The sequence below is a fragment of the Cavia porcellus genome, unplaced genomic scaffold (genome assembly GCF_034190915.1).
Source record: "Cavia porcellus strain 051 isolate PalLab524CR breed Dunkin Hartley unplaced genomic scaffold, mCavPor4.1 scaffold_1, whole genome shotgun sequence".
Lineage (NCBI taxonomy): Eukaryota > Metazoa > Chordata > Mammalia > Rodentia > Caviidae > Cavia > Cavia porcellus.
The window spans coordinates 115,556,572-115,580,728 of NW_026947484.1; the positions used below are offsets into that span (position 1 = coordinate 115,556,572).

The window sequence follows — 24,157 nt, forward strand, 5'->3', positions numbered from 1 at the left end:
AATGTGGGCCCTTAAGCATGGTGGTCAGCCTTCTTGATAAAATTTTTACCAACCTCTTGTCTCTGACTCTGCTACTAAGTTTTTTTTTTTGTGTAGTTTAAAGAAAGGTCACTTGCTTATTTCTGCTCTTGCCAATAATAATTGACCCCTTATTTATCTTTGCTTTCTCAAAATGAAGTCAGACCATAAAATGGTGGGGCTTGTGAATTTGCATGCTTGAAACTTGATTAATACTCCTGTAGTTATGAGTCATTTTCATCTTTGCAAGTGTCCTATTAGAAGATGCTCCTAACATCTGTTCTTCAACATTCAACTCTTGCTTCACTTTCACAGGCCTTTCAACCTTAGTTGGATAAGAAGCTCATGTGCAGTCCCTCTGCATTAAAACATTCTGTTCCCAAGAGTCTAGGAAGGGTCAGTACTGGAGGATTTAGTCCAAATGTCTCACTCCTCATGTTTCTTTAACTTTCCTAAATCTACTGTCTTACTTTTCCAACTTGGCCTATATCTGCTGTTCTTTTCACCTCACCCAAAGATTAATCAAAACAATGTTTGCTCATCTGATTTCTCATAGAAATCCAATTGGATTTCTCCTGGGGGAGTATGGTGAGGGCATGTCAGCCTGTCTCCTGCAGCCTCTGTCCTGGGACCTGGGGCTCCCTGCACTGTGGTGATGTGCATCTGTGCCTATCTCCCTTGAGGTGCATGGCTTCCCCTAGACTCTTTGCAGATGGCTTTAGCACTGCTTCAGCCTGCTTATGTATCTTATCTTGCTATTCCAGTCCTAGGGCTTGTTTCTTATAGTGTTGTAACCACTGCACTGTACCCTGTTCCCTCCTTCCAGCTTTCTGGCTGTAATTGTAGAAGTACTGTGCTTTGGAGAACAGTTTGACAAGTATACACTTGCAGCTTTGGACTTCATTGAATTCCCATCTAATTCTCTGCTGCTCTTTTTCACTAAAAGGGAGAGAGGTATGAATGTGGGCTGAAGACAGGAGAGGGCCGTTAGAACTTGAGTCTGTTACTGGCTTTGGCATTGAGTTTCCCTCTGCTGTCAGGCTGCTTTTAAAAGCATTCCTTTTTTACTGGCTCTAACGAATAGCTCAAGCTGTTTTGTGAGAACATGTTTAATAGTGTTGAAAATACTAAATATTGAAAATATCTTCTCAGTTGCACAGCTGTGTTCTTTGGCAAATTCCAAGTTCCTTTTTGTTTTCCCACTCTGTGGTTGTGGGATCAGAGAATCCCAGTTTCTCCCTGTGTGAGCTACAAGTATCTGGCTTATTTTCTAAAATGGGAAAATAAGATTATCAGGCATGATCATTTATTAATTATACCTGTTAAAAAAATTCACAAGCAAACCCAAGGAGAATGTGATTGTGAAAGCCAAGGTCTGTTGCCAAAGGATTTGTGTGTGTGTGCACACTTTTCAGCTTTTCGGCTGTGGGTCACATGCTGTGTTGTTTAACATCTGATCCTTGATCCTGAGATGTTATCAGTAGTTGGTTGGAATTTGCCTTGGGAACTATTTGTAGCCTTTGTGGGAACTAGGTAGCTCTATGGAGTTTCAATATTGCTTTGGAGATAGCTTCTTCCCTGGGCCAGGCTGTTACCCACAGCCTAGCTGGTTTTTAGGTCTGGTGATCTTGCTTTTTGTGTCTCCTAGAGAAAGTATTCTGACAGGATTACTGAAGAACCTGTCCCTAACCTGAAGGAAGGGTTCTGGGTTTTCCCAAGCACAACTGCACTGTTTTGTACTGCAAGATACTTTCAATGCAGGGGGTTCTAAGCTTGCTATTTACTATCCTTAGCAGCTTATTAGAATGAAAAAAATTCTTAGACAGATTAAATTTAACACAGTTGAATTGAGAAAAAAAAGTCATGAATCAGATAGCTTTCAGGACCAAAAGCAGTTCAGAGAGCTTCATTCCACAATGCAGGCAATATTTATAGCCACCTCCTACATGTAGGCAATATTCATAGCCAAAATGAAAGTGACATACAAACATATTCTGATTGGTTGTAGTTCAGTATTTATGTTATTTAGACATGCTTTTTTTTTTTGTCTTTTTCCTTTTTATTGGTACAGAATTCTGAGATTATAGGAGCATATTCCCATGCTCATTTTTATAGTCAGACTGGAAGCATAAATCACAATAATCTGGAGATCCATTAAAATAAGCATAAAGACTTGGGCTGGAGATTTAGCTCAGTGGCATAAGTGCCTGCCTGGCAAGTGTGGGGTTCTGAGTTCAATCCTTGGTACCAAAAAAAAGCATAAAGACTTGGCAAGTTTGAAATAACCAGGCTTGTAGTCCACCATTTGACATGCCTGCAAACCAACTGTTAGCTGCTTTCATAAACACACAATGTGTCGTTCCTTTCTCCTGAGAAATCTCATTATCTTTAGTGGCAGTGTGTAGAGAATCACTACCTTTTAATTGAGTTTTCTGTAACAGTAAAATCAGGGAAAAAAAATAAGTGCACCAGTCAGTTTTGTTCTGTACTAAATGTAAGCTCCCAACCTAGACAAAGAGGCAATCTAAAGTTGCATTACATTTCATTAAGGCTTTTTGCTGAACATAAATGTTTTCATCCACCTTTCAGAGGGTGGCCACTATCTTTCTGAACCCTTGAGAAATATGATTGGTTAAAAATCCTAGATTTTCCCCTACAAAATAGCTTCAAATTATATACAATCTTTACTCACTTCGACCAAAGCTGAGCTCCCAGGAACCTCATTAGAACTCATCCTAAGTAAGAGAAATGAACTCATTTTCATCTATTTCAATGTCAGTACTAATTTTGGATATTGACAGATTTAGGCTCTGATTATGGAAGGTACCACAATGCAGGACATAATGACATTTCAGTCAGTGACAGACAACATACATAGTGGAGGTCCTGTAAAATTATTCTGGAGCTGAAAATTCCTATCACTTAGTGACATAACCATCGTAACAGTGTACCACAGTGTATTACTTGTGCCTTGGTAGTGATGCTGGTAAACAACCCTGCTATGCTGCCTGTTATATAAAAGTATAGCAATGTAATCTGTACAATATGTAGTACTTAAAGTGATAATAAATTACTTTTATGAGGTTTTATATTTATTATGTTATACTTTGCTATTTCAAAGTACACTCCTTCTTTTATGAAAATGCCTTTATTGTAAAATGGTATGCTCTGTTATACCAGCAGCAGTCTCATACATCTTGTGTTTACTGAGTCCCCTAATTACATCATTTCCTTTTGTGTATGCCTTAATCTTGTTTGATTTTGTTCATTGTGACTGCTGTGCATATGAAATCCACTGCTAATTGTGACCAGTAAGAAGCCAAGTTGGGTGACTGATCTGGAACAAAATTAAAAGGAATTAAGGAGTATGCAAGTGGAAAAATAAAGCAGGTATTGTGGCTCATGCCTGTAATCCTGGCATGAGAGAGGCTGAAGCAAGAGGATTGTTGCATGTTCAAGACCAGCCTGGGCTACAAGTGAACTTGAGGCCAGCCGGAACTGCATAGCGAGACCCTGAAAAAAAAAAAAAGTAGAAAATAAGTGATGGTTATTGGGTATCAGTTGCATCCTGTCTCATAAAAGCCATCAGCTCAAAGAACAAGAACAGAGTTATGGAAGCTGTTTAAGGATCTGTTTCACTGAAGGCATTGAGACAAAAATTTGAGAAATGCCTGTTTTGCTTATGGAAAAATTTCTGATGATTGGACTGAAGACCAGGCACAGTAAACTATCCCTCTCTTACCATGAGGATTATGCCAAAGCAAAAAGTTTGCTTGCAATATTGAAAGAAAAAGATTGGATCCAAGTACCTCTGTGATGTTGCTGTTGTCTTTGGGTGGTTTAATGATTTTAAAAAATCATTGTTCATTCAAAATTGTGAAAGTGAATGGTGATTCTTTGAGTGAAGGCAGCTGAAGAATTTTTGAAAATTTTGAATACATCGATTGTAGAATTGTTGTAGTTAGGGGTTGTGCAGAGAACAATTAGAATCAGGACATGGAGTTTATAATATTATTTTTATAATGGTCACTAGGAGTTAACACAAGAAAATGCAGGAAATCTATCCGCAACACCAAAGACATAGAATATTTAGTCAAGGGCCTAAATCCCACAGCAATGTCCCACACGAGTCCAGATGAAGACCCCAAACTCATGACAATGCCTCCCATGAGTCCAAATAGAGATCCAGAGCACACAAGAAGGACTCACACTAGTCTCTTTTATGGATCCGTGCTGGGAAGGCCCAAAGGTCAGTGGTGGAAGCCAGAAAGCTATGCCAGCAGGGTGATGGAACTGTGCTAGTGGGATGAGGGTTCTACACTGGAGCCGAGAAGTCAAACTCATAACAAAGACCAGGGCTGTCCTGAAAGGCAACACAGCCATCCTCGGCGACACGGAGGCTCCGAGCTCCTCCAATGACAAGCACAGTGAGGTACATGTCAGGAAACCAGTGTGACGAGGCCATCCTGGAGACCAAGCAGCACACATCTTCCCCTCCGGAGCCAGGAAGCAATGCTCGATGTGAGGACCAAAGCTTCTCTAGGAGAGCCAACAGCTCAAACAGCAGCATGTAGGAGAACCCACAATGCCTCCATACAACAATGTATTAACGCCTCAATGCCCTCAACACCTCTCTTCTTCTCCACCTATTTATCCTGGCAACTTTCTTCAGGGGAGCATCTTCACTCAATGCCATGCTGATGTAATCCAGCTGGCATTAAGTTGACCACCAGTTCTTAATCCATAACAAGAATAAATGTACTGGCTAGAGTAAATCTTCAATATGGATAAAAACTTACTATTCTGGAAACAAATGCCTAAAAGGACATTCACATATAAGAACGTTAAGTCAATGCCAAGTGTCAAAGCTTTAAGGGGAGGATGAAAGCTTTGCTTGGGGACCATGTTGCAGGCTACAAACTGAAACCCTTTGTTATCTGGCTCAGAGTCCCGGGACCTTCAAGCATGTCACTAAGCACACTCTAGCAGTGCACTATAAATAAGAAGTCAGGGATGAACACGTTCCTTTTTCCAAAGATGCCCTTCTGAATTGCTGTTTCAGCAAAATGGAGAAGTACTATTTGGAGGGACCTCTTTCAAGATTTTTCTTGTTGGTAATGTTCCCATGCATCCTTTTTTTAATTGATAATCATCTTAATATCAAAGTGATACTTTTCTCTCCAAATTCCATTCCTCTATCTTTCCTAGGCTCACTACAACTGAGGAAGACACTAATAGTGTCCTAAGAGTACAACGTCATCTATGACTGCATCAAAAACCTTCATGTGATGCCACTTTCAGATATATGAATGGCATCTGGAAGAAGACACTAACAGGGCTTGTTCATGACCTCAAGGATTTAGAAAGATGGGAACCTTGTAGAAATTAGCACTATTCTGGCTGAGATGCCAAACTTTAACCTCGGTGTGAATGAGAATGACACTGGAAAAGCTCCTCCAGGTGGTTCCTGAGGAAATCACCAGAAATTTCTCATAAAGGAAACGTTCTATTTTCTAATAACTTTTTATTTACAGTCAAAGCATCAGCTTTTCTATGCTGGAAGGCTTCTATTTAACCAGTAAATGTGCATTATTATAAGAACATACTGATACCCTATTGAAATTGCGATTTTACAGAAACCACTTGTAAATGTTCAAATGGTATATGAGATAGTGGAAATGCTTTGCTTGAACTTTTGATTGTCTTTATAGGACTATAGGTTGGCAAACTCAAACTAGTTATAAACCATTACGGCCATTTCAAAACAGTCAAAGGCTGATATATTTTTCGTAATTTGGATCATTTTGCTTGTTTCATGATGAACTATGGAATGCAGGGCTTTTAATGGAGATATCAAGAACTCCAAGAGAGAATGAGGCAGGCTCTCCAGTTCAATTAACACTGAATTTACATCTTTTATTAAATTTATTTTTCCTCAAATAAGATGCAGGCTTATTAGGTTTATACATCGTTCATTATAGGAGTGTTGACTGGTATCAGTCAATTCAATTCAAATTGCATACTCCAGTAATTTCAGCACTAGCTGATTTTGTGTAAAAATCTACCAGATTTTCCTGTGATATTTAGTTTTACATCTCAGATGAAACTTCTACCAATCAGACTGCTGCTGTTACTGCTTTTTTTTTTTTTTTTTTTTGTCTTTTTCTTTTTATCGGTACCGGGGATCAAACTCACAGCCACATACTTTCAAGGCAGGCGCTTATGCCACTGAGCTAAATCCCCAGTCTCACTATTACTGCTTTTAAATAATTAGGACACACCCTAGCTTCTAATTGTAGGCAACAACATATAATAGGCCTATGTCTCCCTCCATGTAGCTGGGTAAAGAATTCCTAATGCCTGATTGTTAGGTTCATGAACAAACATGGTAATATGTTTAGCATAATTTGGAAATTCCAAGCTGGGGTTTGTTGAGGGCCAATTTCATTTGATTAAAAGCCTGCCTGTGATTATCTTCCTAAAGCAAAGGCACTGGCACTGCATTTCTAGTGAGTTCATGGCGTAGTGAAAGACATTAAGGAAAAGTCAGGACAAGGATCTGCAGTATCCTGCAAGTCCAAAGAAAAGCTTTCTAATTGTCTTTTGGTTGTAGGCCAGGGAAAACTTTTAATAGTTTTTATTCTCTCAGGCGAGAGGGAAATCTGTTCAGCAGTCAACTCATGGCCTAAATAGTGTAGCTGAAGCTTTCCCATGGAAACCTATGAGTAAATTGCTCTGAGGTAAAAGGAGCCAGTTGCAGAGCACTGTGGTAAGCGAGCACAGAAACAGACTGTTTGCACCCTGGGTGACGGCAGTCTGCTCAGACTGCCAGGGCTGCCATGTCCTGAAGCAGTGCTGTAGAGAAATGGATGGGGCTTCAGTGAGCCCTTGTGGCATTGCAGTCCAGGTATACTGTTGGCTTTTTCAAGCAAATACTGACTTAGCTTGCCAGTTGGAATACTAAAGAAGGCTGAACAAAGGTCTGTTAATGGTGAGCTATTTTGAATCAGTAGGCACATCGGATTTGGATTTGCAACTACAGGAAAGTTTTACATTACAGTTTTATCAATTGCCCATAAATTTTGAACAAATCAACTTCATCTATTTATTTTGTTTTCCAGTTGAACGGATTGGAGAGTAATAAAGACTAGTACATGGATTTATAAATTCCTGATTAATTAGGTTCTTTACAACCAGCTACAGTTTTTAATTGCTTTAGGTTTTAGTGGATATTAGAGTAATCTGAATATGGTTAAGAATGATCTGTTTGTACTCACAGTAGATGGAGATGCCCCAGTTTTAACCTTTTCTGTATCAACTGAAGAAACCCATAAACATTCAAGCATTTTAGAAAGGCCAGGGATATCATATAATTTCTATCTTATTAATTTCTGGCAGTAGACGTATAACAGTTCTGCTTCAGGGGAGTCAGAAAACATTATTTTTCTCTCTCTGAAGAGAATTTAATATGACTTTTAGCTTGGAAAATAAGCTCACCCAGCAAGCTCACTGGAACAGTATCACACAGTGCAAAGGTATATTTTTCTGAATGTGACTCATATGTCAATTGGATTAGTTCAGACCTAGGGATGTTTTCAAATTGATTTAAAAAACTCCCACAGATATGGTCTCTTAACTCTGAGGGCTTTGTTGCCATATTGAGTTTGTGGTAGATAAGGTGGTCTAGGTATTCACCAAAATTGTGTAGGATCCCCCATTTGTTTCTCCATGTTTATTTGAATGTATTACGGTGAGCACTTACCTGGAGAATCCTTTGGAACCTTGTCAATGCTAATTGTTTTCTGGGCTCCCTCTAGTGGGGAAACAGTGTGGTTCAAAAGGAGGGCACTTACGGCATCAAAGTGGACAATCTCCTATTTTGTTAGTTGTTTGCAATGCCAGTGAACACTTCAAAGTAAAGAAATTCTTGTTCTAGGATATGTTGGCTGTGGTTTAGGAACAAAAAGTTCCTACTGGTCTTGTTTTATGACTTCTAGCTTCTCTTACTTTAGAGAACCCTAAACAATACTGACTTTTGCTTGATCAATTAGAACTCCTGAAATCACTGGAATGCTGCTTTAGATCTCATTTCTGACAGTGATTTTTTTTTTTTTTAATGCTGGGGAAACATGTCCTCTGCTTTGAGGATGGCAGCTGCTATGAGTAATTAATTAGTTGGCAGAGTTACCACTGTTAATCAAAGTTCTATAAGGGATAGTTAAAAACCTAAGCAACATCATTACCTAGTGCCCTATGAATTGACAATAAAGGTTTTAAAGTCCACAACTTGAAAAGTTGGAGTACCTCCTTAGTCTAAATGTATTTAGGTCCCATATGTGTACTGCTTTTGGGGATAGCTTCTTCCATCTGACAGCTATATGTTAAAAAGGAAAACTTTAGACAAATTCAAAAGAGCACAAAAAGACTTCTGGGAGAACATGGCAGATAGATAACAGCAGCTACGGAGGCTCTCTGAGATAGCCAGTTTAGAATCTAGGAATGGTGCAGTGTGAAGAGTCCTAAGCAAGGGGAGATATACCCTGCCAACCCAGAAATGAACTAAGCTGAGAGAAACCAACTGGAAATGCAATCCCGGTGCTATAACTGGAACAGATAAAAATCTCAACACGGAAGCTGGAACCTGAGCCTCTGGAAACTGCGATTTGAATTTCCTGCTGCTGCTGCTGTGTCTGAATCGGCATGGTAGGGACAGAACACGAAAGTTCTGAGAGTTGGAATCTGTGATTGGATAGGAAAGCAGGACTGGTGGGGAGACCTGCATTGACCTGCAGTGAGTGAGAGGAATGGGGACCCTTCCATAGACCAGGAGGCTCCAACAGAGGACATTCTGAGACTGAGCAGATTAGCCAGAACAGGACGCTGCAGTGACTTTAGTCGCATATTCTCCTCTCAAGCGGGATTGGTGGGGAGCGCTTGGCCTGGGTGATGCCGCGGACTGAGACCCAGTAGGCTAGCCCAAACCAGGTCCCAGCACCTGGCAGTGTACCCTAGCAGTGAAGCCTTTAGTAGGTTGACCTGGAGGGGCAGGCCCAACATAGGCTGCCCAGGTCCGTGTCTCCCTAGTACACTGCAGTGGGCAGGAACACCTAACCAGCAGATTCAAACAAACTGTAACCAACAAAGAAAGAAACTGGGCCTCCTCTATATACTTGTATGGAAGGAACAAAAAGTATGGGAAGAGGGAGCAACAAGAAAGGGTCCTCAGTCCCCAATCCTGAGAACACTGATCTAGGAAAGGTTAATGCAAAGGAGGACAGAAAACATGCAATATCAGACATGGCATCAATAGACATAAAGCAGTATCTCCGGAGCCTCATAGACGAGTTCAAAAGTGAAGTATTTAATGAAGTAAAGCAAGATATAAGTAGAATAGTTGGCAGAGAAATGCTAAGCACCACCCAAGAAAAAACAGATGGTGGAATGGAAGAACAGAAAAAAAGGGGAGAATTGTTTGATGGAGAAAATAGAGAAAACAGAATACGTGAAACAAAGAGATTACCAGGAAACTAAAAACTCTATTGAAAGCTGGCATAACAGCTTGAAAGAAACTAAGGATAGATTATCTGAACTGGAGGACAGATTTGTAATGTGGCAGCATGAAATGAAAAACTTCTTAAAAATAACAAAGAAACAAACAGCAATAATACAAAGACTAGAAGATGATAAGAGGATCTATAACTTAAGAATTAAGAACATAAAAGAAGAGGTAGGGACACAAACAAATGAACTACAAAAGCTACTTGCAGAAATAATCCAGTAGAATATTCCTAATTTAGCAAAAGGTAAAGATACTCAGATGTATGAAGCATACAGGACACTACAACCCAAACAGAACTACACCCAGGCATATAATAATCAAAATTCCAGAAATCCAATATAAGAACAGAATATTAAAAGCCATCAAAGACAAGAAACAGATCACTTACAAGGGAACACCCATCAGAATTACAGCAGACTTCTCCGCACAAACCATCAAATCACGAAGAGCATGGGGGGAAATAATTCAAGCTTCAAAAGATAATAACCTCTAGCCAAGATTGATATATCCTGCACAACTGTCCCTAGAAATTGATGGAAAAACAAAGTGCTTCCAGGATAAAGAGGAACTAGGGGAATTTGCAACCACCAATTCAGCTCTACAGAGAATACTGCAGGACATTCTAAAAAACAAAAATACCAAGATTCCAGAAACAGTGGCAGAGCGGCCACAATGAATGGAGCAGAAAGCGAAATGAAGAAGACAAACTGACAACTAATGGCAGAAAAAGAGCTCAACAGAAATGAGACAGAGAAGGTTGGGTGGTAGGAACAGCTATTTTGGAGAAAACAAGACATCATAATAGCTAGTGCTGATTTAATATCATCTTATTTTGAAGTCCCATCAAGCTTTTGTTCTTCTGTCTCCATCGGTCTTAACATGTTGTATCTTATTGGATTTTATTATATGTGATAATATAAACAAAAACTTTTATAGACAAGGAGATGATACAGAAACCATTGTTCATTTTCTGTTAGTTGATTCTAAATACCCTGTAATATTGTCATTCTCTTGAATGGTTTTACATTGTCTTGATATGTTTGATGCTACAGTATATGAAGTTACATTCAAAGATTTCAAGGAAAGAGACACTATGGTAACTATTTTTATGTTGGGATATCTTGTGGTGAAACACTATTTTGCTTAAATGGTTATGTTTTGACCTGTGCTGTTTTGTTGTTATGTCCTCTTTTATCTCAATCTCCTTTCTTTATTATTTACTTTTTTATTTTTATCTTTTTAATTAAGGGAAAGATAAATAAAAAATATCAGGATATATTATAGTAACCCACTCTGATTTCCTATTAACTTGATTTGAAACCCTGTATTGCTCTCACCATCTTGTTTTGACTGATTTTCCTCTATTCTGTTTTGCTTGATAGTACCAAGTTTGAGAGTATAGGCAACAACTGTGAAGACAATAAAATTCATTATGACCCCCGTTCTGGATTGACTATTATCTTCTTTTGAAGTCCTGTTATGTCTCCAATGTTTTGGTTTTATTCTTTACTGTTTTGTTCAATTTTATTATAACTGATGATATAGGCAATTCTTTTTAAGATAGCAAGAGGCAGTATGATAACCATTGTTGATCACCTTGTATTTTGTTTTTACATTATCTATTATGTCCACCCTTTTGATCTGACTGACTCTGTTTTGTTATGTCACATTTGGATTTATTCTCTTCAAAAAAAGTAATAAGAACTGTGGGAGTAATAAAACCCAAAATGTGTAATTGTCATTGTACAAAAGAGAGGAAAGGAAAGTGCTCTAAAGGATATAACTGCATGTATATTTAAGTGTATAAGATAACCATATTACTGAGTTTTGTTGGATCATTGAACAGAACTGTTTGCAGTCTCACTGTTTGAATGTCCACTTTATGTGCTTTAATTTTGTAACTTGAACAACTATTTGTAAGGTGACAATATGTAATCTATTAACTAGTAATTTCCTACTCTTTATTTTTTCTGAAATTCTGTATAACTTATACCCTTTTTCTGTTTTTTTTTTTTTCTTTTTCTCCTTAAATAAAATTAAAAAAAAAAAAAAGAGCACAAAAGAAGATTCATGAGTTCATTCGTGGACTGTGGAGGAAGAGAACCAGGCCCCACAAGGAGGTAATCCCTGCTTGGAAACCAGCACCATGCTCAGGCCACTGCTGGAGTAGGGACAGCCAGAACCAAGCCTGTCTCTGTGAGTCAGGGCCATTTGCGGACTCTGAGGGGAGAGGACCAGGCCTCACCAGGAGGTGATCTCTGCCTGGAAACCATATTGTTTTGTTTTGTTGGGTTGGGTTTTATTCTCTTTTATGTTAAATCTGATGGCACGAGTAGCTATTTAAAAGATAGCACTACATATTATAGTAGTCATTTTGAATTTACTGTTAGCTTATTTTGAAGTCCTTTATTACATTCATTGTGGTTTTTTTTTTTTTTTTTTTTACTCTATTCTGTTCTGTTTGATTTTTACTATGTCTGAAGGTATCTGCAGCTAGTTTGAAGACAAAAAAGGCATTATGGTAACTATTGCTGATTTCATAAGGTTTTGACGTCCTGTATCACTTACACTGGCTTATTTTGATTGGTTTATTCTGTTTTATTTCCCTTGGTTTTATCCTGTTTAAAAAAATGATTCATGAGTCAGGTAATATGACAAATGTAGTTCAGACAACTCCCTTCCACAGTGTGGCAAAGGACTAGTTAAAACCAGAAAAAAGAGACATACAGAATAGTTTGCTTTAAGTGAACATGTTTCAACAGATTTTAGCCTGTGTTTGGTTGGATGCTCATCTTCTGTGATTGGCTGAGACTTGATACAAGACAGATTGACAGATTAGGTTGCAGTTTGCTTATATATTAAATTAGATTACTGTTTGCTACCTATGGAAACTGCCTTGGGCTTAATTTAGTTTAATTATTTAATTAAATTTAATAAGCTGCTTGAGTTTCTTTGGAGAGAGCTGGTGAATGGTTCCCAGTGGAGCATGGCTCAATTTTTCTCTCAACTGGGCTTTCTTTGAGGCTGGCACAGGACCTGTTGCTGCCAATATACAGAGATCTATGGGCCTGTTACAGCATTGACTTAGTCTGGAAAGTTACGTGGTTGGTTGTTGAATGAATCAGAAGTGTTTTCATCACATCAATTAAGCGAACCACCTTAAGTCTCCATAGAGAGCCTGGACTACATTCCTGGGCAGCTCCCCTCACCTACTCAGGGACCCAGAGTCCTTGCAACGAGGCTCTGGCATCTTGAGTCCTTGAGGTTGTTTTCCATGATTGAAGTAGGGCTACCATAAATCCAAGATGGTACAGTGGGGGAAGAAAGCACGGAGGGAACTCTCCTGCTTGGATTTTGTACACATTTTTTCTTTGTTCTTTGTAGGAGAGAACTTATTGACAAAGCCACACTTTAGTACAAGCTTGATATGTACAATTTTTACTTGGCAATTGCACATCAAGTCATTATTATAGTGCAAAAAAAGGAGCATGATTTGGTGCATAGCTAGCAGCTTTCCTACATTCTATCCCTTAAAATAATTCAGATGCTTTTGACTTGTGTGTTTCAGTCTGCCATTGGGAACTAGCTTTCTAGGTGGATACCTGTGCTGTTTGTGCAGAACTCACCTCAGAAGTGCTCTGCTATTGCTAGTTTGACATTCTAAATATTTTCTCCCACATATTTATTGTGTGCCAGTCCCTAAAAATGATGTCACCTTTTCTGCTTGCTGTTTCCCGAGTTAACATTTTTCATTTCACCATTTATATTTACTGAGAATCCATTTTGAATGAAACAGCATGAAAGATCATGGGAAGGATGAAAGAAGAGAAAGACTAGATAAGAAGGATCTTGTAACCCAGTAGGAGAATGATAAAAACTAGACTAAGTTGTCGTTCTAAAAGGTCATGCAGAGTTGGGGGTTTAGTTCAGCAGGCACAAGTGCCTGCCTGGTAAGCATGAGGTCATGAGTTCAATTCCCAGTACAAACAAACAAACAAACAAACAAACAAAAAGAGTTGTGCTCATATTGCTGCAAATATTCACAAGAGTGCATATGGTCTCTGATTGATGGTTGAGGTGGCCAAAAGTGGTGATTGGTGTTTTAAGATATTAGCTCTTGATAGCACATTTTCAAACTGAGCTATTTCAAGTATAAAAACATAGAGATTAACCTATGTATCCATCACCTTTTTTGTCAATGTTTAACATGTTACTATATTTGCTAAACATATTTTTAAAAAATTTAAACATTACAGATACAATTGATTCTCTTTGATATCTTTCTAATCTTGTTCTCTTCATTCCCCATCTAAAAGTAATCATTTCTTGAATTTGGTGTTCATGATCCCCATGCTTGTCATAATTTTTCACTACATTCATATGTACCTATAAATAATTAGTATTTTGTGTTTTATATTTTATTAGAATGTTTTCAAACTTCATGCATTAATTCAGCAAATATTGAGAAAAAGCATTTTATTGAGTAGCTACTATAACTAGGCACCATGATAAGAATTGGGGATAGTACATGGAAAGAAATAAACAGTCCTTTCCGCTCTATTTCAGAAAGGCAAAAAAACAATAAATTAAGTAAGTAACATCATAGAGTATGTGAGATGATGATAACTACAAATGATGTAAGAAAAAGTAGAGAAGAGAATATGATGTGAAGGTTTAGTGGGGGAAACTAGTTTTGGACAGAATAGCCAAGGAAGACATTAATATTCCTATCCAGTTTTTGCTAACCATCATCATGTTTTGAAATTTACCTATTTTGAAACATATCTTTCCATACATTTCACTCATTTCTATTACTCATTGCATGAATAGGCTATAATTTATAATTCTCTTATCAATTAAATTTCAGAGTAAATTTTAATATTTGTTATTAGAAATAATGCTACAAGTTGCACATGCCAACATGTTTCCAGTCCACGTGTGCAGTTTCTCTAGGTAGAGCAGATCTAACGGAATGCTTTGATCCACTGGAGGTACATGTATGCTGCTTTACTAGATGTTGCCAAATTTTTGTCTAAAATTGTTTCTATCTAGTTACAATCTGCAAAAAAAGGGTTATCAGAGCAGGCTTATAGCTCCTATCTTTCAAAGACCTGTTGCTTGTGAGGTGATGTTTGGCTGGTGTTTGGAAACTTACTTTCTGTAGTGTTTCCCGTATTTAACTGATAAAGTTTTCTTACTGTTCCTATACTGCAGTCAGTGTGGTTCATGCTGAACCCTTGCTTTCCTTCTGAGAGCTGGATTTTGGAACATGCTAATTTGTATTTTTCTTCCCTTGTTTACTGGTGAGGTTGTGAGTGCTTTCAAATGTTTAGTGGATGAGTTTCCCTTTTGTTAAGTTCCTATTCATATTCTTTTCTCATTTTTCTTTTGGATTGTCTTATTGCATCACAGTCATTTATACAACTGGATAATAATTTTTTGTTTATTATGCAATTCAAAATATATTCTCCCTGTCTATGGTCTTTCTTTACTTTTTAGAGTATCTTTGTATTTTATAGTGTTTTTTTGTTTCATAGAATTTTTTTACTTGAATACACTTAAGTTAATCAACCAGCCTATGGTGTGTGTGTGTGTGTGTGTGTGTGTGTGTGTGTGTGTGTGTGTGTCTTTGGAGAGGTTGTATGGAACAGAGTTTAAAAATATAGGCTCTGGAGCCAGATTAAGTGGGTTTAAATACCAGTCTCATCGTTAGTGTGCAATTTAGTTCAGTTAATCTTTCTGAGGCTCAGTTCTTTCATCTGTAAAATTGAGATAATCATAGTTTCTGTTTATTCGATGGCATAAGGATTACTCTTCATGATTAAATATACACAGTGCTTACTACAGTCTCTGACCACATAATTAGTGCTCAGCATTAGCAACCAATATCTTGATGAACTTTTTTTATCCCAACAAGATGAATAACTTTATGCTTTCCTCCAGGGATTATCAAGTTTGGCTTTTCAAAAGTGATCTTTATTCTTCCTTTTCTTATTTGGTTTCTTTCTTTTCCTAAACAAATCACCCTTTTGTAGGTGAGATGAATGGGGTCAATGTCCATGTGGGGTTGAAGAAGCACCTCAGGGGCCTTGAGCAGGCTGTCGGAGCCCAAGTGAGGCAAGGTGAGTGTCCATGTGGGAAGGTGGCCTGGATCGGAGAGGCCAAGTCAGGGTGAGGAGTGGATCTACATGGTGTGGGTCCTACACAAGGAGTCACCACCTGAGCAAGAAGAGAAAAGTGTAGTATCGGTGGATGTGGAAGAGACCCATAGGAGCTAGAAAATAGCACTCAGAGAAGACATAATAAAGACCTGTATCACAGGAAGAGTAGTGGTAAAGGCAAAGCACAAGGGGCATTTGGCTATGACCTCTTGGGTGTTACGAGCTTTATCTTGGCAAATGATAGCATGCAGGGTTGGGAATGAGGGAGGCAGAAGACAATCTGAGATCTTAAGACTCCAGGGAAGAGTTATGTCTATAACTATATAGGAAAATTAACTAGTTTAGAGTCTCAGAGTGTAAGGAAAAATCAAGAAACAAAGTGTAAAGTTACCTTAAAATTGTTTATGTTACATTACGGGCCAGCAACCAGCTCAAGAAGAATCTAGGACTCAACAACCAGTATGACTAGATGAATCCAGGTGATTGGCCCATCCCCTTAACAGCAGTGGGACCAGGTAACCAGCGGGAGCACCAGCCACACACTAGGCACACAAGTTGGACAGGCAAGACTAGTGTGATGGAAGAGTCTGAAATATGAGCCAACAGGTGGTAAGTTAGGTGAACTAGTGTTGTGCTTAGGGACAAAGATACATGAAATAGAAGTAGGCAGGTGGGACTGCTTCCCCTTTTAAAAAAATTTAATTTTATCTTGTTTTATTTTCATTATATTGTACTTTCTTTTCCTTTTCCTTTTTTTGGTTTTCTTTTTTTTTCTCTTTTCTAATAGCTGGGGAGAATGCCAACCCACAGCCCCCAAATGTAGAGACCAAGTTTAGATAATTCCTTGATTACTCCTTTATTCTTTCTTTTCTACTCTTTTCTCTAGTTTCCCAAGGCTTGCATGATCATCTCTAGTCCTCCAACCTTGCTTCTACTTCCTCTCCAGTTATCTTTATTTTATATACTATCTTTCTTAATATTCCCCACCATAGGGTAAAACCGCTCTCCAAAGGGAAACTCTTTACATACAGGCTCCTAATTTATGATCAGTTCTGTTATATAAGTGTAGATTTTGCTCCCGTGGTCTAGGGTACAAAATTAACAGTTACAACACTTTGTCAGCTTCTAAACTATATTTGATACTAATTCTATTGCTAATTACACTACTTAGGTAGGATGTGATATCTGTTGTAATCAGTTGTTCTGATGTCTGTAACAAATTGGGAAGCTCTGGGGTATTTACCTCTTCACAGCCCAACACCAAAGGACTGGGGACTGAGCCGAACAGTTGCCAACATCCCACTCTTAATTAATTGGGAGAGTAGTATCTTGGGACAGACATAAATCAAGAATCTCCTACACACAAAAGAACAGACTTTTCCTAGCAAGGTTGTGATACTAGTGATATAGCTATCTGCTATAAAAACTCATAAGGATCACACGGAAAGCAAAATAAAAAATCATTTGAAACAGAGAATGACAAGATGCAGAAGCAAAATGCAATCTCAGACTTCCAGGCAACCAGAACAAGTCCTTCCAGAGGAAAATGGATGACACTAACTAAAATTTCTGAAATATCAATTGAAACAAAGAAACAAATCCATGAATCTATAGAGGAAATCAGATCAGAAATAATATCTCAGGTAAAAAAAGAAGACATGACAACCATAATGAAGAAATTGCTCAGCATATCTAGAGTAGATATATATATTTAAAAAAGAGGAGCATAGGTTAATGATGGACACCTTGAATGAAAAATATGGGAAAGAAATAGAATGTATGAAATAGATTCAAAGAGATATCCAGGAAATTAAAAATTCCACCGAAAGCTGGCAAATCACTTGAATGAAACTGAAGAAAATTTTTCAGACCTTCATGACAGGATCATGGCTAGTGATCATGTGAGGAAAGAGCTCTTAAAAATAACAAGGGACCAGAAAATAATGATGAAAGACAATGCAAAGAAAAACAATAGAAGATTGATAAGTGTTAATGAAAAAGCAGGAGTCAAAACAAATGACATAAAAAGACTATTTGCAGAAGTAATAGCAAAAATTTCCAAAACATGGGACAAAGTCTGATATACAGGTATCTAGAATGTCAAATAACTATGACCAAAATAAATCTACATCCTGACATATAATAAAGATCCCAGAATTTCAGCACAAAAACAGAATACTAAAATCTATTAGAGCAAAGAAACAGATCACCTATATAGGAAAGCCCATTAGAATCAGGGCAGACTTCTCCACATAAACCCCAAGCCAAGAAGAGCTTGGGTGAAGTATTTCAAATCCTGAAAGACCACAACTTGCAACCCAGATTGATATATATACTGTAAAACTGTCTTTCAAAATTAATGGAGAAATAAGGAATTTCTATGATAAAGAACAACTGAGGAAATTTATGACCACAAAACCAGCCCTCGAAAGAGTACTGAAAGATATTCAAGACAGAGATAAAAATGTCTGCAATTCTAAGAACAACCTTATTAAAAAAAACACCAGTCAGGGTAAGCAATTAAACTGAAGGCAAGAGCATGGAACTAACAGCAGGAAAATAACACAAAAAGATAAACCAATGCATATCAGCTATAACCATCAATGTAAGTGACCTCAATTCACTAATCAAAAGAAACAGACTGGCAGAGTGGATCAAGAAACAACATCTAACAATACACTGCATACAAGAAACACATGTAACTCCCAAGGAAATTCATATTCAAGTCAAAGAATGGAAAATGATACTCCATGATGGATTCACGGATGCTTTCTACAAGAAATTTAGAGAAGATTTAATGCCAATATCTCTTAAACTCTTTAATGAAATTGAAAGGAAACAATTCTCTCTAACTCATTCCTGGAGGCAAATATTACTCTGATATAAAGACTAGAGATAGACCCAACCATCAAAGATAGATACAGGCCAATCTCCCTACATACATTCAAAAATCTTCAACACTAGCAAACAGAATGCAGCAAGTTATCAAGAAGATTATATGTTATGACCAAATGGGATTCATTCCAGGAATGAATGTGCAAACCAATAAACATAATATGCCATATCAACAGACCAATGACAAAATCACATGATCATCTCAATAGATGCAGAAAAAGCTTTTGATAAAGTTTTACTCTCATTCATGATAAAAACCTTCCAAAATTGGAATAGATGGTCTTTAACTCAATCTGATAAATCAACAGCCAACATCATACTAAATGGGCAAAAACTTAAAGCTTTCATTCTAAAATTAGAAACAAGAAGCCAAGGAGATAGCTCAAGGCCACAGTGATTGCCTGTCAAGCATGAGGTCCTCAGCTCAACCAAAAGAAAAAAGTACTCCCCCAAAGAAAATCAGGAACAGGACAAAGATGTACACTATCACCACTCCTATTCAATATGGTTCTGGAAACCTTAGCCAGAGCAATTAGATAAGAAGGGGAATAAAAGGAATAAAGATAGGAATGGAAGTTAAACATCATTATTTGTAGATGGCATGATACTCTTCATAGAACACACCAAAAACTCCACCAAAGGATCTCTAGATTTAATAACCAAAATCAGTAGTGTAGGTGGATATAAAATCAACATTTAAAAATCAATAGCATTCCAGTACACAAACAACAAACTCACTGAGAGAAATTAGGAAAACAACACCTTTCACAATAACATCCAAGAAAACAAAATACTTAGGAATCAATCTAAAAAAGGAAATAAACGATTTATATATTTAAAATTACAGTACTTTGAAAAAGGAGATTGAAGAGGATAGCAGAAAATGGAAAGATATTCCTTGCTTATAGATACAAAAAACCAACATTGTGAAAATAGCCATTACCTCAAAACTGTTATATAGATTTAATGCAATCTTGGTCAAAATACCATTAGTGTCCTTTACAGAGCTAGAAAACATATTCCTAAAATTTATTTGGAAACAGAAGAGACCTACCATAGCAAAGACAGTCTAGGCCAACAAAGGCAAGGCAAAGGGTATCACAATCTCTGACTTACAATTATACTATAAAGCTACTGTGATAAAATCAGCATGGTACTTGCCAAAACACACACACACACACACACACACACAACTCAAAAAGATCAGGATAACTGGAACAGATTAGAGGATGAAAACACAACCACAAAGATACTCAGTGACCTTGTCTTTGACAAAGGGGCCAGAAACTTCACCAGAAGAAAGACAGCTTTAATAAACGGTGGTGGAAAAACTGGCTTTCCACATGCTGAAGATTAAAACTAAATCCATGTCTACTCGAACACCATGCATTAAACTGAAGTAAAAATGGATCAAAGATTTAAATACTAAAACAGAAACACTAAATCTACTGGAAGAGAAAGTAGGTAAAAGTCTTGAAGACACAGCAGTAGGCAAAGAGTTCATGAACAAAAACCAAACGGCACAGGAAGTACTTCAAAGAATCAATAAGTGGGATTTCATTTTATTAAAAAATTTTGCACATCAAAAGAAATTGCTAACAGAGTAAAAAGAAAACCTATACAGTGAGAAAAAAATTTAACTAACTGTCTCTCAGAGGACTTTTATCTAGAACATATACAGAATTGAAAAATATCAGACCCCCCAAGTACAAGGATCCAGTCCAAAAATGGGCCTCTAAAATGAATATATGCTTCTCAGATGGAGAAATACAAATGATAAATAAATATATGAAAAAATGTTCAGCATTATTAATCATCTGAGAAATGCAAGTTAAAACAACACTAAGATTCCATCGCACCTCAGTAAGAATGGTTACCATCAAGAAATCAACAAATAAATACTGGAAGGGCTGTGGTAGAAAAGGGAACCCTTTCTCACTGTCGGTAAGAGTGTAGACTGGTACAACCACTGTGAAAATCATGTACAGATTCCTCAAAAACCTTGGGCATGAAATAGACTCTGGAATAGCCTTGCAGGTGCTGTCTGTGAACCTAGAGATCCCATTCAATGCAGCTATTCTTCTTTTGAGTATTTTCTCAGAAGAATTAAAAACACTGTACCACAGTGATACATGTACACCCATGTTTATTAGCAGCACAATTTGAAATAGATAAATCTTGGAAACAACCCAAATACCTGTCAAACAAGGAATGGATTTTTTAAAAAGTGGCATTTTAAAGCGGTGGAGTACTACTCAGCTATAAAAAGGATAAACTTGAGGCTTGTATAGGTAAATGGAGACAACTTGAGGTCATATTCATAAGCGAAATATAAATCAGACTTATATGTTGTAAACATCATATTGTCTCTCTAGGGTAAGAAATTGAAAGAGTCAATAAGATCCAAAATGTACAACAGATATTGTGAAATGGAAAGAAATTGTTCAAAAGGAAAGAACAACTGGGATGAGGGAAAGCAGAAAAGAAGGAAGGGAAAAGAAAAAAAAATACATATACAAGATCGCTAAGCTAGTTATACTACTAATTTCTATTAGTTCATTAAAAACAAAGGTTTGTTTCTATATTGTTTGACCAATTTTTCATGCCCGTATCTTGTAATCCGAGGAACTATTTTGAAGATAGCAATATGCAATGTATTAACCATCATTAATCTTGTTTTGAAATTTTGTATCATTGTTTTTATTGCTTTTTCTCTTTAAAATAAAAAAATTAAAAGGATAGCTTATTTTTTGTAGTTCTGAGAATATTCATACTGGCAAATGCCGCTGGAAATTCTCTCCAGCATGGACACTATAAATAAACTGCATTTTTCTACTTCTTTGCATTTTGCCCGTCTAAATTTTAAAACTAATAAAAACTTAAAAAGTCCTATAAAGCTCCTTAGCTGAGGGAACTGGCATGAATATTCAGCACCAAGCTCTCAGCACATGCTGTTAAAGGAAAAAACTATAAACCATCTCGTTGTAAGAAGTGGGATGGATGAAAAAGGCAACAAAAGCCAGGCTCAGTACAGGCCCTTCCTGCAGGCTGGCTGTACTTTGTTGTTTTTGGTAGGGATTATCTTGTACTTCAGGATATCAGTCAAGACAAGAGATCTAAAGTTAGTCTTGAAAGTCCGTTCTTATTCTCTGCATGTAGACTTACTTTTGACCATCTACTGTCCCAGCTAAATGAGTTAGTTGAAGGGAAAGGGATCAAGTGACATGAGGGATTTGGTAAAGGCAAGCAGAACTATTTTGAATGTCCCTGTAACACTTTTCTCTGTTTACTTGCCAGACTAGATGGACATAGGGTGGCCCGTGGGCTGCATCAAGCTTTGCTGTCTGTGGCTGCCTCTGTGCTCAAGAGCCCTGTTGAATAGTTGCAATTAGGAACCATAAGATCTACAAAGTTGAAAATATTCATTATATGGACCTTTCCAGAGAAGTCTGCCTGGTCTGCATTAGAATGTTAACACCAAAGACAGGTAGGCTCTTGTTCATGCTTTATTCCCAGGATATGTAGTACTAAGTGCATTTTGTCCTCTTCTGTCTTCCATTTCATCTCCCCAGTCTTTCTCTTACACTTCTGCTTCTCTACTTAGCTGTGACAGAACTGACTTCGTGGTCAGCATCATTGAAATAGACTCTGGAATAGCTTTGCAGGTACTGTCTGTGGATGAAATGTGCCCTGAAACTCTCCATGACTGAATGTTATGGGATTTGGCTACACTAACCTTGATTCTTTGTGAAAGCTACTGACATGGGGCTGGGGATTTAGCTCAGTGGCATAAGTGCCTGCCTTGCAAGCAGGCAGTCATGAGTTCGATCCTCAGTATCGATAAAAAGGAAAAAAACACACACACACACAAAAGCTACTGACATACAAAACCACTCTAATTTGAGCAAAGCTTACCTCATGGGATCCAATGTCTGAGCCTTAATGTCCTACCTCTTTCTCAGGAATTTGCCTAACGAGAACACCTTTATGAGTGTTCATATCATATGTGCACAATATTTACAGTTATAAGCCAAGTGAAAAAACTGCTAAATGGTGAACTTTGTAACGACCCAGGTTCATATGTCAACTTCTTGGTTTCCTTGGAGTTCCACATTGGACCATGGTCTTGCACAGCCAGGTGCACCAGGACTCACTCCTCTTTTCTTTCCTCCTATTTTTCCAAGGAGCTTCATTTGCCATGTGTAGACACCAGTCTGTATGATCTAGACCAACCTTGATGCAGAAGGAAGCCATACTGGCCCTGGAAACAGGTTTTAGAACAATGGACAGAAAATTCTAAGGTTCTGAGTCCAGAGGTCATTCTCTTTGGGAACTGTGAATTCTTGGCCCTGTTGGACAAACAGCTGGAGGATGGCCAGACTGGGGCCTGCTGGGAGGGCTGGATGACCAGTTAAGGAATTTAATTTTTCTGGAACTTGGTTTCCATATGCATGAAACTAATGAAAAGAAGACAATTATAGAGGATGTTGTCTTTGAACATAGGTGTTTTCTAGCTCTACAGTCCCATAATTTTATGAATCTAAGACCTTTGAAGCATAGGTATCCAAGTTTCCTAAACTTGACCGTCACCTTGGAATAGATGTAGTCATGAGAGTCATGGGAATCAGAGGAACTGCTGAGCAATGAGTCCTTATGTAGAGGAAGGTAAACCCTCAGGAATCTGGTTTTAGGGGCTGAGTCCTTTTGGGGCCTGAAACAGTTGTCCTTCAAGGTATATGCTGCCATGTTTCCAGGTGAAATATCTCCCTTCATCCATTATCCATTGGTCTTCTGGGACAGCATTACTTCCTCATGGGCTGTAGTATTAGACTCCAGACCATCACAGAGACACCTTTGCTCCTAGCCCAGAGCTTTCGGTCCCACCTTCTCTCTTTAGATGAACCACAGTGGCAGGTGTAAACCAGGCTTTCTTTTTTTATTCACAGCAAGATAATTCTGCTTTCATTTGAAAAAGCCAATGACTCAAGAGACAGAGTGATGAGAGATCAAAGAGCTTTATTCAGTGGCAAAAGAATAGAAAAGTGAGAGCTGAGCTCAAATTCAGTTTCTCACCCCCATGGTGTTAAGGTTTTACAGACTGGAATTACAAGGTAGAAAGATAGGCTAATAAAGAGAGGAACATTCATGAATTTTTTGGGAATAGATAGAAATCTTCCAGGAAGTGTGGTGCCACCTTTTTTGCTCCGGTTATGGTCTGGTGTTTCTTGTCAAGAAGGCTGGGAGGTGTCTTTAGCCTTGAGATGGGGGAGAGAGACCAGGTAAGTCAAGGTCCAGTTAGCCCTGTATTATAGTTCTGGAAAAAACATTTCTGGAAATGATTAACACCTATACAATATTGAGTATAATTTGATCCAAAAGTTAAGGGCACACATGAGACAGACACAATATAAAGACAGAAATGCCAAACCTTTTCATCTTTTTTGTGTCAGTTATTGGACATCTGCAGGCCCAAGGGAAGAGTCAGTGTTTTCAGAAAAAGTGGCCTTGGAGCATCTGAAAGTAA

General features: G+C 37.8%; 1 protein-coding gene across 1 annotated transcript in view; it reads right to left on the reverse strand.

Annotated features, from left to right (window-relative positions):
* Nucleotides 1-23,632: 23,632 nt before the first annotated feature.
* The window catches only part of Abca4 (ATP binding cassette subfamily A member 4), a 124,392-nt gene continuing 123,867 nt past the window's right edge, over nt 23,633-24,157 (reverse strand). Inside the window, exon 50 of the mRNA XM_003478946.5 lies at nt 23,633-23,888. Within this exon, the coding sequence (XP_003478994.2) occupies nt 23,862-23,888 (27 nt within the window). The 3' untranslated portion in view covers nt 23,633-23,861. The remainder of the gene's footprint in view (nt 23,889-24,157) is intronic.